The sequence below is a fragment of the Nerophis lumbriciformis genome, linkage group LG26, assembly GCF_033978685.3.
Source record: "Nerophis lumbriciformis linkage group LG26, RoL_Nlum_v2.1, whole genome shotgun sequence".
Taxonomy (NCBI): domain Eukaryota; kingdom Metazoa; phylum Chordata; class Actinopteri; order Syngnathiformes; family Syngnathidae; genus Nerophis; species Nerophis lumbriciformis.
This window is the reverse complement of record NC_084573.2, coordinates 40,027,727-40,039,696: the sequence shown is the minus strand read 5'-3', so window position 1 is coordinate 40,039,696 and position 11,970 is coordinate 40,027,727. Positions and strand designations below refer to the sequence as shown.

Here is an 11,970-nt window from a genome sequence, read left to right as displayed (position 1 = left end):
TAAATACTTACATTTTTAATAGGAAATAGAAACATCCATTTTTGATCTTATTTCAAATATGTGTTGATTAGTGATGTACTCCTGCACACCTTCTACGTACTGTCGTCTTACCTCCATTCCCAGTCAGCCTGCTTCTACTGCTCAACCTTCTCCACCTTGTCTGGCAACATTGGAAGCTTTACATCAGCGTTAGTATTGGTAATGTCACCATTGTCAGAGCGAGGCAAAGGTTGGCCCTCGGCCTTGTTCTTGACCAAGTCTGCAAGTCTGGCTTGTCCGCTGGCCAGTGATTTCAGCAGGATCTGCTTCTCGGCCAGGCGCAGCTGGACAGCTGCACGAGCATGAGGAGATAGACCGGCTTCCTCCAGCATGACACTGTCCTCCTGGAAGAGATAGATGTACTAATGTCATCTAAAGTGTTGCATTCATACTCTCAGCAAGAACGCTTCACCTTGGTGGAAGTCTTATAGTTCTTGAGCAGGAGAGTGAATCTGGTCTCCAGAAAAGTCCACAACTTGATTTCATTGTCCCAGCTGACTGGATAGTCACTGTTGCCCAACTGGAAGACCTTATTGACAGACTCTCCAACAAGGTAATCTTTCAGTTCCTCTGCAATTACACAAAAACAGACACATTATTAGGGATAATATAATATATACAGTATATTAGGGATGTCCCGATCCAGGTTTTTGCACTTCCGATCCGATACCGATATTGTTTTTGCATTTCCGATCCGATACTGACCGATACCGATACTGACCGATACTGGCCTATCCGAGCATGTATTAAAGTTTAAAGTTATTTAGCCTACTTAGTTGTCAGAATCATGTTGAAAAGGGTTTTAGTACTCTTGATAACAACTAGCCAGCTGAATTAGGGGAGTTTGAATAATACACAATGGTTGGTAACAAGAAACTGACCTGTTTATTCAAGGATAAACACAAAATAGACAAAATTGTACATGACAAACAGAAATGGCATCATTGAAACTAGGGCTGGGCGATATGGCCTTTTTTTAATATTGCGATATTTTAAGGCCATATTGCGATACACGATATATATCTGGATATTTTGCCTTAGCCTTGAATGAACACTTGATGCATATAATCACAGCAGTATGATGATTCTATGTGTTTTGATTGATTGATTGATTGAGACTTTTATTAGTAGGTTGCACAGTGAAGTACATATTCCGTACAATTGACCACTAAATGGTAACACCCCAATAAGTTTTTCCAACTTGTTTAAGTCAGGGTCCACTTAAATTGATTCATGATACAGATATATACTATCAGATATATACTATCATCATAATACAGTCATCACACAAGATCATCACATTGAATTATTTACATTATTTATAATCCAGGGTGTGGAGGGGGGCGCCGGATGTAAGTGTCAAAAAGACAGCCAAAAGAGTTTGATATGAGAATAAATCTAAAGTTAAAATATAGGGTAGAAATGCACCCATTTGCAGGAAATGTACCGTATTTTCCGCACTATAAGGCGCACCTAAAAACCACAAATTTTCTCAAAAGCTGACAGTGCGCCTTATAACCCGGTGCGCTTTATATATGGATTAATATTACGATTCATTTTCATAAAGTTTCGATCTCGCAACTACGGTAAACAGCCGCCATCTTTTTTCCCGGTAGAACAGGAAGCGCTTCTTCTTCTACGCAAGCAACCGCCAAGGTAAGCACCCGCCCCCATAGAACAGGAAGCGCTTCTTCTTCTACTGTAAGCAACCACCCGCCCGCGTAGAAGAAGAAAAAGCGCGCGGATATTACCGTACGTTTCATTTCCTGTTTACATCTGTAAAGACCACAAAATGGCTCCTCCTAAGCGACCGGGATCCGGTTCATGAAAAGACGCAATCTCTCCATCCGCACACGGATTACTATTTCACAGCAACTGATATTCCTGTGAACCGCACTGTGGATACAACGGGAGCACGTACGGTGAATATTCGCACCACAGGGAATGAGAAGTCATCCTTCACTGTGGTTCTAGCTTGCCATGCTAATGGCCAGAAACTTCCACCCATGGTGATATTCAAAAGGAAGACCTTGCCAAAAGAGACCTTTCCAGCCGGCGTCATCATAAAAGCTAACTCGAAGGGATGGATGAAGAAAAGATGAGCGAGTGGTTAAGGTAAGTTTAAGTTTACGCGAAGAGGCCGGGTGGCTTTTTTTACGCAGCTCCGTCCATGTTGATATACGACTCCATGCGCGCCCACATCACGCTGGTTTTAATATATTATTAAAGTTTGACTGACCTATTTGACTGTTTTTTTGACATTCCTTTAGCGCAGTTAGATGCGGCTTACAACACGGGGCGGCTTATAGGTGGACAAAGTTTTGAAATATGCCGTTCATTGAAGGCGCGGCTTATAACCCAGGGCGCCTTATGGTGCGGAAAATACGGTAGTCTTGATTTTCAACATTTTCTTTCAAGGCTTGCATGTCTACATTAAAACATTCTTCTTCATACTGCATTAATATATGCTACTTTTAAACTTTCATGCAGAGAAGGAAATCACAACTAAAAAAATCACTAATTTTTTCATACGGTGTTGATGTGGACATTTTTGCCTCAGCATTTTGATGGTGTGGACGTGTGGCACCGAATGGAGATAAGCGTCTCGACAGACGCCACAATATTTGAACAATGATGACGAAAACTGTTTTCTCTGTCGTGTCCGTGTGTCGAAAATTGTTATGCGCTTATTTTTTTATGTGATTTTGTGCGTGGCATATAATTGCTATGCGCAGTGGACGCTTGAGCAGTTTGCAATTGCACAAGCGGGCACCTTAGAGGGAACGTTGGTCACACGGCTGCGCTAGCATCACAGCTAACGTTAGCCATGCTGCTACCTCTCTGCTCGGGGAGGACGTATACGTGTGTGACGTATGTCGTGACAGTATGTGACGTGTGTAAGAAGGTGCGCTCGCTGTCTGTGAGAGGGAGACACAGGAAAGAGTGAGAAGAGCCTGTCGTGTAATGCCAGCAGCTAAAAGCAACTGCGTGAGAATTGTGGATGTGTTGAAGGTGTGCTGGAAAATGCGGAACGGAAATCAGGGAGCAGCAGAAAAGTGGAATGTATTATTTAAATAGGTGCTTTGGAAAACAGGGACCGGAGTTTTTTTTTTAAACTGGATCTGGATCGGCATTTTCCCATGCCTTGCCGATACGCAATTTTTGGCAAATATCGGCAGCCGATCCGATCCAAATATCGGATCGGGACATCCCTACAGTATATATATCTCAGGAGCAAGGGTGAAGTATCTTGCTCAAGGACACAACGGACATGACTAAGATGGCCACACTTTTGACTCCCCTGCTATAGATGATAAAAGAAAATGACATCTGAGAAGTCTATGGATGAGTGTTTATCATAACGCACAGTCAGCATCTGTCACTTGCTAACTTGTCAGCCACTTCTCCAAGAGACTCCTTTTGAACACTCCTCGTACATTAACACTTCAAAAGGCACATATTTGTTGACTTACAAAATATGTTTTTGGGGTGGAGGAGTCTGGTCGGGTGCTGGTTAGCTTGAAGCTAACAGCTAGCCTGTCTTCATCCTCCATAAGTGAAGTTTCCATGGACTCACAAAGACTACAACAAGTCATTTACTGGAGCCATGGCACAGGATGAAGTTAAAAAGGTTGACTTTACACTCACCTTAGTGATTACCATCAAGTCTGTCTTTTGACAGCTCCTGAGGCAGTGTTTGTCATTGATAAAACTTTTGGCGAATCAAAATTTACGACCAATAAAAACGCGATAAACGGGGGTGGAAATAATTCACGGCAAATATAAACAAAACAAAACACCAGCGGAAAGCGATAATCGATCAAATTAAAAAAAACAAGCAAACTGGGTGTAAAAAATAATACATATACATATATATATATATACAAATACATATATATATATATATATATACATATACATATACATATATATATATGTCTTAATAAGGTTATCCAAAAAATAGTGCTCGATACCGTAGTAGAGCGCAATATATGTATGTGTGGGAAAAAAAATCACAAGACTATTTCATCTCTACAGGCCTGTTTCATGAGGGGGTTCCCTCAATCATCAGGAGATTTTAATGGGAGCATTCACATACCATGGTTTGTATAGGGCACAGAGTGGGTGGGTACAGGCTGGCGTAGGGGCGTGGTATTCAACAAGAACAACATTAAATTGAGCTACAGCTGTATGAACAATATACGACAAATTATCTCAAACCACAACAAAACAATTGCAAATGAGCCGTCGGCCCCCGGACAGAGCGACTCCAAAACCAACAAAGGCTGTAACTGCCGAAAGAAACCTGATTGCCCTCTCAACGGGGGGTGCTTACAAACATCAGTTGTCTACCAATCTAAGGAAACACGCAAGGACATTAACACATCCGACACATATGTAGGATTAACCGAGGGAGAGTTCAAAACCAGATGGAACAATCACAAGGCTTCTTTCAGGAACAAAAACCTGCGAAATACCACAGAACTCAGCAAACACATTTGGGACCTCAAAGACAATAATGTTGAATATTCAATAACATGGCAAATTCTTGCATCCAGCACACCTTACAATAGTGGTAATAAAAGATGCAACCTATGCTTGAAAGAGAAACTGTTTATTATTTACCGTCCAGACCTGTCATCCCTCAACAAGCGCAGCGAAATTGTAACAACATGCCGCCATAGACGGAAACACCTCCTAGGTAACACATGAGCCAATCACCATGCCCCTAGGCCAGCCTGTACCCACCCACTCTGTGCCCTATATAAACCATGGTATGCGAATGCTCCCACTAAAATCTCCTGATGATTGAGGGTACCCCCCCTCATGAAACAGGCCTGTAGAGATGAAATAGTCTTGTGATTTTTTCCCCACACATACATATATACATATATATATATATATATACATATACATATATATATATATATATATACATATACATATACATATACATATATATATATATATATATATATATATATATATATATATATGTACACACACACATATATACACACGCACACACACACACACACACACACATACATGTATATATACACACACACATGTATGTATAAATAAATACATGTATATACATCTATATATACATGTATTTACATACACATGTATATACTGTATTTGTACATGTGTATAAATAGGCTCGGGCAGAAGGCGGTGTACACCCTGGACAAGTCACCACCTCATCACAGGGCCAACACAGATAGACAGACAACATTCACACTCACATTCACACACTAGGGACCATTTAGTGTTGCCAATCAACTTATCCCCAGGTGCATGTCTTTGGAGGTGGGAGGGGCCTATCCCCAGGTGCATGTCTTTGGAGGTGGGAGGGGCCTATCCCCAGGTGCATGTCTTTGGAGGTGGGAGGGGCCTATCCCCAGGTGCATGTCTTTATAGGGGAGTGCCTGTATGCATGTTGAGCATTGTGGAGATGCTGTTAAACAAGCACCATCACCAAGAACTGTGGTTGACAATTCACTTTCATCCCTCCCTCTCCTTCCTGCCTGGTAAATCTGTGTGGGCACGTTGGCGATTTCCCATCAAATTCATTGCGCATATAAGTTTTTACAAATATCCACATTTTGAATTGAACAAAACAACAAAAAGAGACGCGTCAGTAAATGAAACTGAGGAGGAACTAAAACAAGTTGTATTTAGACTAAATCTTACCCTCGGTCATGCAGAAGACTCTTAAAAAAGCTAGTAGCTGGGGTGAAACTGGGAATTCATTGGCGTGCAGAGCAAATACATGAGACCTGCAAAGTACAAAAGAAAACATTTCAAATCAATGTCATTAAATTCATGTTTTGGAAGGACAGACACGGTTATTACAATCATTTATATGAAGCATTGTAACGTCACATTTCAAACTTGCTTTTACTCTAGAAAAGAGAAATACTTGTAGTGTTGCCTTATTTGTATTTGACTTTATTCAATGCTTGGGTAGAATTTTATTTAACAAAAACTGTTTTCTTTCAAGTAATATAAAAAATGTTCAGAGTTTATTTTTTGTTTTGTAGTTAATCATAGAACCGGCACCCAGTGTTATTAAAAATGCTTAGATTTTGAACTGAGAATCGAGAATAGATTCTGAATCGAATCAGTACCACCAAGAATGGAATTGAATCAAGTGGTGCCCAAAGATTTAGAGTCCTAGTTGCACCCATGTGACCTGGAGGCACTTCTGTGTTAGACTTGGTGGTCAAGTATTCAGTATACCGTATTTTCCGCACTATTAGCCGCACCTACAAACCACAAATTTACTCAAAAGCTGACAGTGCGCCTTATAACCCGGTGCGCTTTATATATGGATTAATATTAAGATTCATTTTCATAAAGTTTCGGTCTCGCAACTACGGTAAACAGCCGCCATCTTTTTTCCCCGTAGAAGAGGAAGTGCTTCTTCTTCTACGCAAGCAACCGCCAAGGTAAGCACCCGCCCCCATAGAACAGGAAGCGCTTCTTCTTCTACTGTAAGCAACCACCCGCCCCCATAGAAGAAGAAGAAGCGCGCGGATATTACGTTTCATTTCCTTTGTGTGTTTACATCTGTAAAGACCACAAAATGGCTCCTACTAAGCGACAGGTTTCCGGTTCATGAAAAGACGCAATCTCTCCATCCGCACACGGACTACTATTTCACAGCAACTGCCTAAAGACTTTCAAGAAAAGCTGGCTACTTTCCGTGCATATTGTAAAAACAAGATAGCTGAAAAAAAGATCCGGCCAGAGAACATTATCAACATGGACGAGGTTCCACTGACTTTTGATATTCCTGTGAACCGCACTGTGGATACAACGGGAGCACGTACGGTGAATATTCGCACCACAGGGAATGAGAAGTCATCCTTCACTGTGGTTCTAGCTTGCCATGCTAATGGCCAGAAACTTCCACCCATGGTGATATTCAAAAGGAAGACCTTGCCAAAAGAGACCTTTCCAGCCGGCGTCATCATAAAAGCTAACTCGAAGGGATGGATGGATGAAGAAAAGATGAGCGAGTGGTTAAGGTAAGTTTACGCGAAGAGGCCGGGTGGCTTTTTTCACGCAGCTCCGTCCATGTTGATATACGACTCCATGCGCGCCCACATCACGCTGGTTTTTAATATATTATTAAAGTTTGACTGACCTATCTGACTGGTTTTTTGACATTCCTTTAGCGCAGTTAGATGCGGCTTACAACACGGGGCGGCTTATAGGTGGACAAAGTTTTGAAATATGCCGTTCATTGAAGGCGCGGCTTATAACCCAGGGCGGCTTATGGTGCGGAAAATACGGTACATAGTTAAATGTTGTTACCCACATACGAAAAACGAGCAGGCACCTGCAGCATATGCCACAACAGAAGAAGAAAAAAAAAAAAGAGATGGCAACGCCGGCAGCAAACGTGGTACGCGACAAACTAAAAAAGGGAATACTAAAGACCAGGGAGAAAAAAAGGCCAGAAAAGTTCAGCGTGGACTCGTTTTTATGAGGTTGTAAATCAGGATGATAGTAATGCTGGCTACGTGATTTGCAAGAGCTGCGACGCTGTTTATGTCTACGACAGTCACAAAACCGGGACATCTAACATGGTGCATCACATTTGTGCAAAACCCCAAATCTCCACAAACACCCTGAGCATGAGCAGTTTCGTCCGCCGTGATCCCAGAAGAGTGCCACAGGATGTTAAAACTAGAACGCAGCTGCCTGCAGCAGTTTGAGTGGCGCGAGCGCGCTTGGAGGTGCGCTCAGCGCGGCTCCCAGATGATTGCCCACTGGTGTGCGTCTGGGCCGTGACAGCGTGGCACGCATTGAATGTCTCTGCTGCATTGGATCAGTCTCCTTTCTTTAACAGGCAAAAGCTTTATAACCTCACTAATGCCTTGCATCGTCTATATTAGATATATAACAACGGGCGGGTGGCGGATGGCGGGCGGGTGCGGTTTTGATTAAATGCTAGTTCGGGTGGATGGCGGATGGTTGACGACTTTTGTGATGCGGTTGCGGATGAAATAATTGCCTATCCGCGCATCTCTAGTTGCTACTATTTACCTTTTTTAGCATATTAAAAAAAATGTGATTCAGTTAAATAAAAAAGTAGTTTTTTCAAATCACATATTTTGTCACTGCAATTTTCTTTAAAGTTATGTCAAAATATCATCTCGTTCCTGTGAACCTCATATCGTGTATCGCCTCATCAACTACGTGTATCGTCACACCAATACTGTATATGCCTACAAAAGCCTGCATAGTGCAAAACGTGCAGTCAAGTTATATTTAAGTTTTATTTCCAATGGTATCATCTCCTGAGATGATGTACGGCTGCACTGTGATTTGAGATCTCCTTCAAAGTTGGTATAATAGTCAAGAAATAAGGGATTTTGGAAAGCAGTAGCAAAATGGACAACATCAGTTGATGGCTTATTTTATCAGTACAAATGTTTCTGAAACATGCTGTATTCCACTGGATTTATTGCCAGCACTTAGTCATGGCCAAAAATATTGGCACCCCTGCATTTCTGTCAGATAATGCACCACTCCTCCCAGAAAATTGCTACAATTACAAATGCTTTGGTATTCACATGTTTGTTTCTTTTGTTTGCATTGAACAACACAATCAATCAATCAATGTTTACTTATATAGCTCTAAATCACAAGTGTCTCAAAGGGCTGCACAAGCCACAACGACATCCTCGGCTCAGATCCCACATCAGGGCAAGAAAAAAACTCAACCCAATGGGATGACATAACAACCCCACTTTCAAAAAAAATGAACACCATCCCTACAGTCAAACATGGTGGAGGTTCACTGATGTTTTGGGGTTGCTTTGCTGCTTCTGGTACCGGATGCCTCGACATTGTGCATGGCATCATGAAATCTGAGGACTACCAAAGAATTTTGGGGCTGGGTCTCAGTCAGAGGTCATGGGTCTTCCAGCAGAACAAAGCATACTTCAAAAAGCACCCATAAATGGCTTAAGACAAAGCATACTTCAAAAAGCACCCATAAATGCCCTAAGACAAATGGCTGGAGAGTTGTGAAGTGGCCATCAATGAGTCCAGATCTAAATCCTATAGAACAGGGATCCTCAACAGGCGGACCGCGGTCCATGTCCGGACCCAGCGACGTGTCCGTCCGGACCCAGCACGAATTATAGTAAAAAATAAAAATAAAAAAAAAGTTTTTTTTTATTATTTTTTTTAAATTATTATAATTATAATTATTATAAAAAAATATAATAATTGTATTCATCTGTGAGTTATCGCTAGCGCAAGTCAACGTTCTTCGTTGTTTTTAGTCAAATATCTCCACGTTTCGTTTACACTTCTCGTGTCTCACTCACTCCGTCCCTCTCTCTCTCTCTCTGAGAGAGAGAGAGAGAGAGAGAGAGAGAGAGAGAGAGCGAGAGAACGCCACTCTGATTGGCTAATTCCGGGGTACGGGTTGTCCTCTCGATCACAACGACGCGCTGATAGGCTGTTACCACCTGGGTCATACACATGTGCAGTGCACAGTGCATGGAACCTTTCGCTGCAGGCACACAGTTGTCTCGTATCGCTACTTCGCTAACTGTTCACTCGTCAGTCACTGAATGTGAATCAAATCACAATGGCATGCTCCAAGTTGGCTCAGGCTGGTAAAAGAAAGGTGGACAGGGAAAACCGACGTTTCAAGGAAGAATGGACAGAGCAATATGTTTTCATCCTACCTACTGCAAGTACCAGACCAATGTGTCTAATATGCAACAGTACTGGTGCTCTGGTGAAAAGTGAAAATCTGAAACGTCACTATCTGAAAGAGCACCGCGAATTTGAAGAGACATTTCCTCATGATTCAGAGCTAAGAAAAAAGAAATCACGAGGCTGAAAAAGTCATATGAAACATCAAGCAAGATTTTTGTTAAATCTATGACAACAACAAATAGCAACAGAGCAGTAACGTGCGGTGAGGTTGATGGCTGGTGAGACACTGACTTCATCATAGTCAGATTTACAAACATATGAACCCTAAAGAGTATCTTATTCACCATTTGATTGGCAGCAGTTAACGGGTTATGTTTAAAAGCTCATACCAGCATTCTTCCCTGCTTGGCACTCAGCATCAAGGCTTGGAATTGGGGGTTAAATCACCAAAAATGATTCCCGGGCGCAGCGCCGCTGCTGCCCACTGCTCCCCTCACCTCCCAGGGTGTGATCAAGGGATGGGTCAAATGCAGAGGACACATTTTTTCAAAGTTCTTATTTATTTTTGTTTCAAAGAAAATATTTCATGTATTTTATTGGACATTTATTTTATTTTTGTTAATTTTAAGAAAATGTTAAACTACTTACCTCCTGCTACTATATAAGCTTGACCGATAATAAACGGACCCAGCCTGTTTAAAAAAAAACATTTGTGGACCTTCAAGATTTGTACTTGAGGACCCCTGCTATAGAAAATGTGTGGAGAGATCTAAAAACAGCAGTTGGCAGAAGGCACCCTTCAAATCTGAGAGACCTGAAGCAGTTTGCAAAAGAAGAGTTGTCCAAAATTCCAGTAGCAAGGTGCAAGAAACTCATCGATGCTTACAGGAAGTCACTGATTTCACTTCTTTTTTCCAAAGGGTGTGCTACCAAATATTAAGTTGAGGGTGCCAATCATTTTGTCCAGTGCATTTTAACATCAGATTTGGCTCCTTTTTGTGTGTGTTGTTCCAATGCAAACAAAATAAATAAACATGTGAATACCAAAGCATTTGTCATTTCAACATTTTTCTGGGAGAAATGCAGGGGTGAAAATATGTTTGGCCATGACTGTATAATAGTGGCCTGATTAAAAAAAACGTATGCCATTTTTTTTCAGGAACAAAGATCAAATAATGACATATAAAAAAAAGTCAGATGCTTCCACAAAGCTTACCATAATGTCAAAATGCAACATTATTCATGTATGAACTTTTTGTTTGGTAGTTAGATTTGGCCAAAGCGTGCTGTTTCATGTAGTCAGTGAACATGAACACTGAGTTATAGGTATGGGTCAGCTGAAATGTAATTGTAAACTTGACAGTAGTAGAACATTCTTATACAGGACCTGAATCAGAACTGGGTAGAACATAAGTTTAATAAGAGACACAAAGAAGTTCCACCTACACTGGTAGACCAGCACGTGCCAGCATCTCTGCTTTCATGGCGTAGAGCCGCTCACTTTTACTGATGCCCAGCTTGATCTTCACCCGGTCATGGACGTTGTCTTGGAAGAAGAAGCCGTTATGGACCACAAATTCGGCATTGGATCTCGTGCCATAAAAGATGTAAATCTACAGGGACAGAACACCAGTATCAGACTTCACGACTGTATCCAAACAAAGGAAAATAACTTGTCAAAGGTTCAGACTAGGATGGTTAGATCCAATATTGAATAGAAACCTTTAGTGTCATTGTCTGTTTTACAAACAACAACATCAGTGGTGCAACTCCACAAGGTGATTAAAATGTTCTTGAGTCTGGATGTACAGTGGGGCAAATAAGTATTTAGTCAGCCACCAATTGTGCAAGTTCTCCCACTTAAAATGATGACAGAGGTCTGTAATTTTCATCATAGGTACACTTCAACTGTGAGAGACAGATTGTGAAAAAAAAATCCAGGAATTCACATTGTAGGAATTTTAAAGAATTTATTTGTAAATTATGGTGGAAAATAAGTATTTGGTCAATAACAAAAATTCAACTCAATACCTTGTAATATAACCTTTGTTGGCAATAACAGAGGTCAAACGATTACTATAGGTATTTACCAGGTTTGCACACACAGTAGCTGGTATTTTGGCCCATTCCTCCATGCAGATCTTCTCGAGAGCAGTGATGTTTTGGGGCTGTCGCCGAGCAACACAGACTTTCAATTCCCTCCACAGATTTTCTATGGGGTTGAGGTCTGGAGACTGG

General features: G+C 41.4%; 1 protein-coding gene across 1 annotated transcript in view; it reads right to left on the bottom strand.

The window, feature by feature from the left end:
* Positions 1 to 11,970, bottom strand: part of setd3 (SET domain containing 3, actin histidine methyltransferase) — a 54,203-nt gene continuing 42,233 nt past the window's right edge. Inside the window, exons 10-13 of the mRNA XM_061986701.1 lie at positions 11,179 to 11,345; positions 5,737 to 5,822; positions 452 to 609; positions 1 to 383 (exon numbers count right to left, since the gene is read on the bottom strand). Of these exons, the coding sequence (XP_061842685.1) occupies positions 135 to 383; positions 452 to 609; positions 5,737 to 5,822; positions 11,179 to 11,345 (660 nt within the window). The 3' untranslated portion in view covers positions 1 to 134. The remainder of the gene's footprint in view (positions 384 to 451; positions 610 to 5,736; positions 5,823 to 11,178; positions 11,346 to 11,970) is intronic.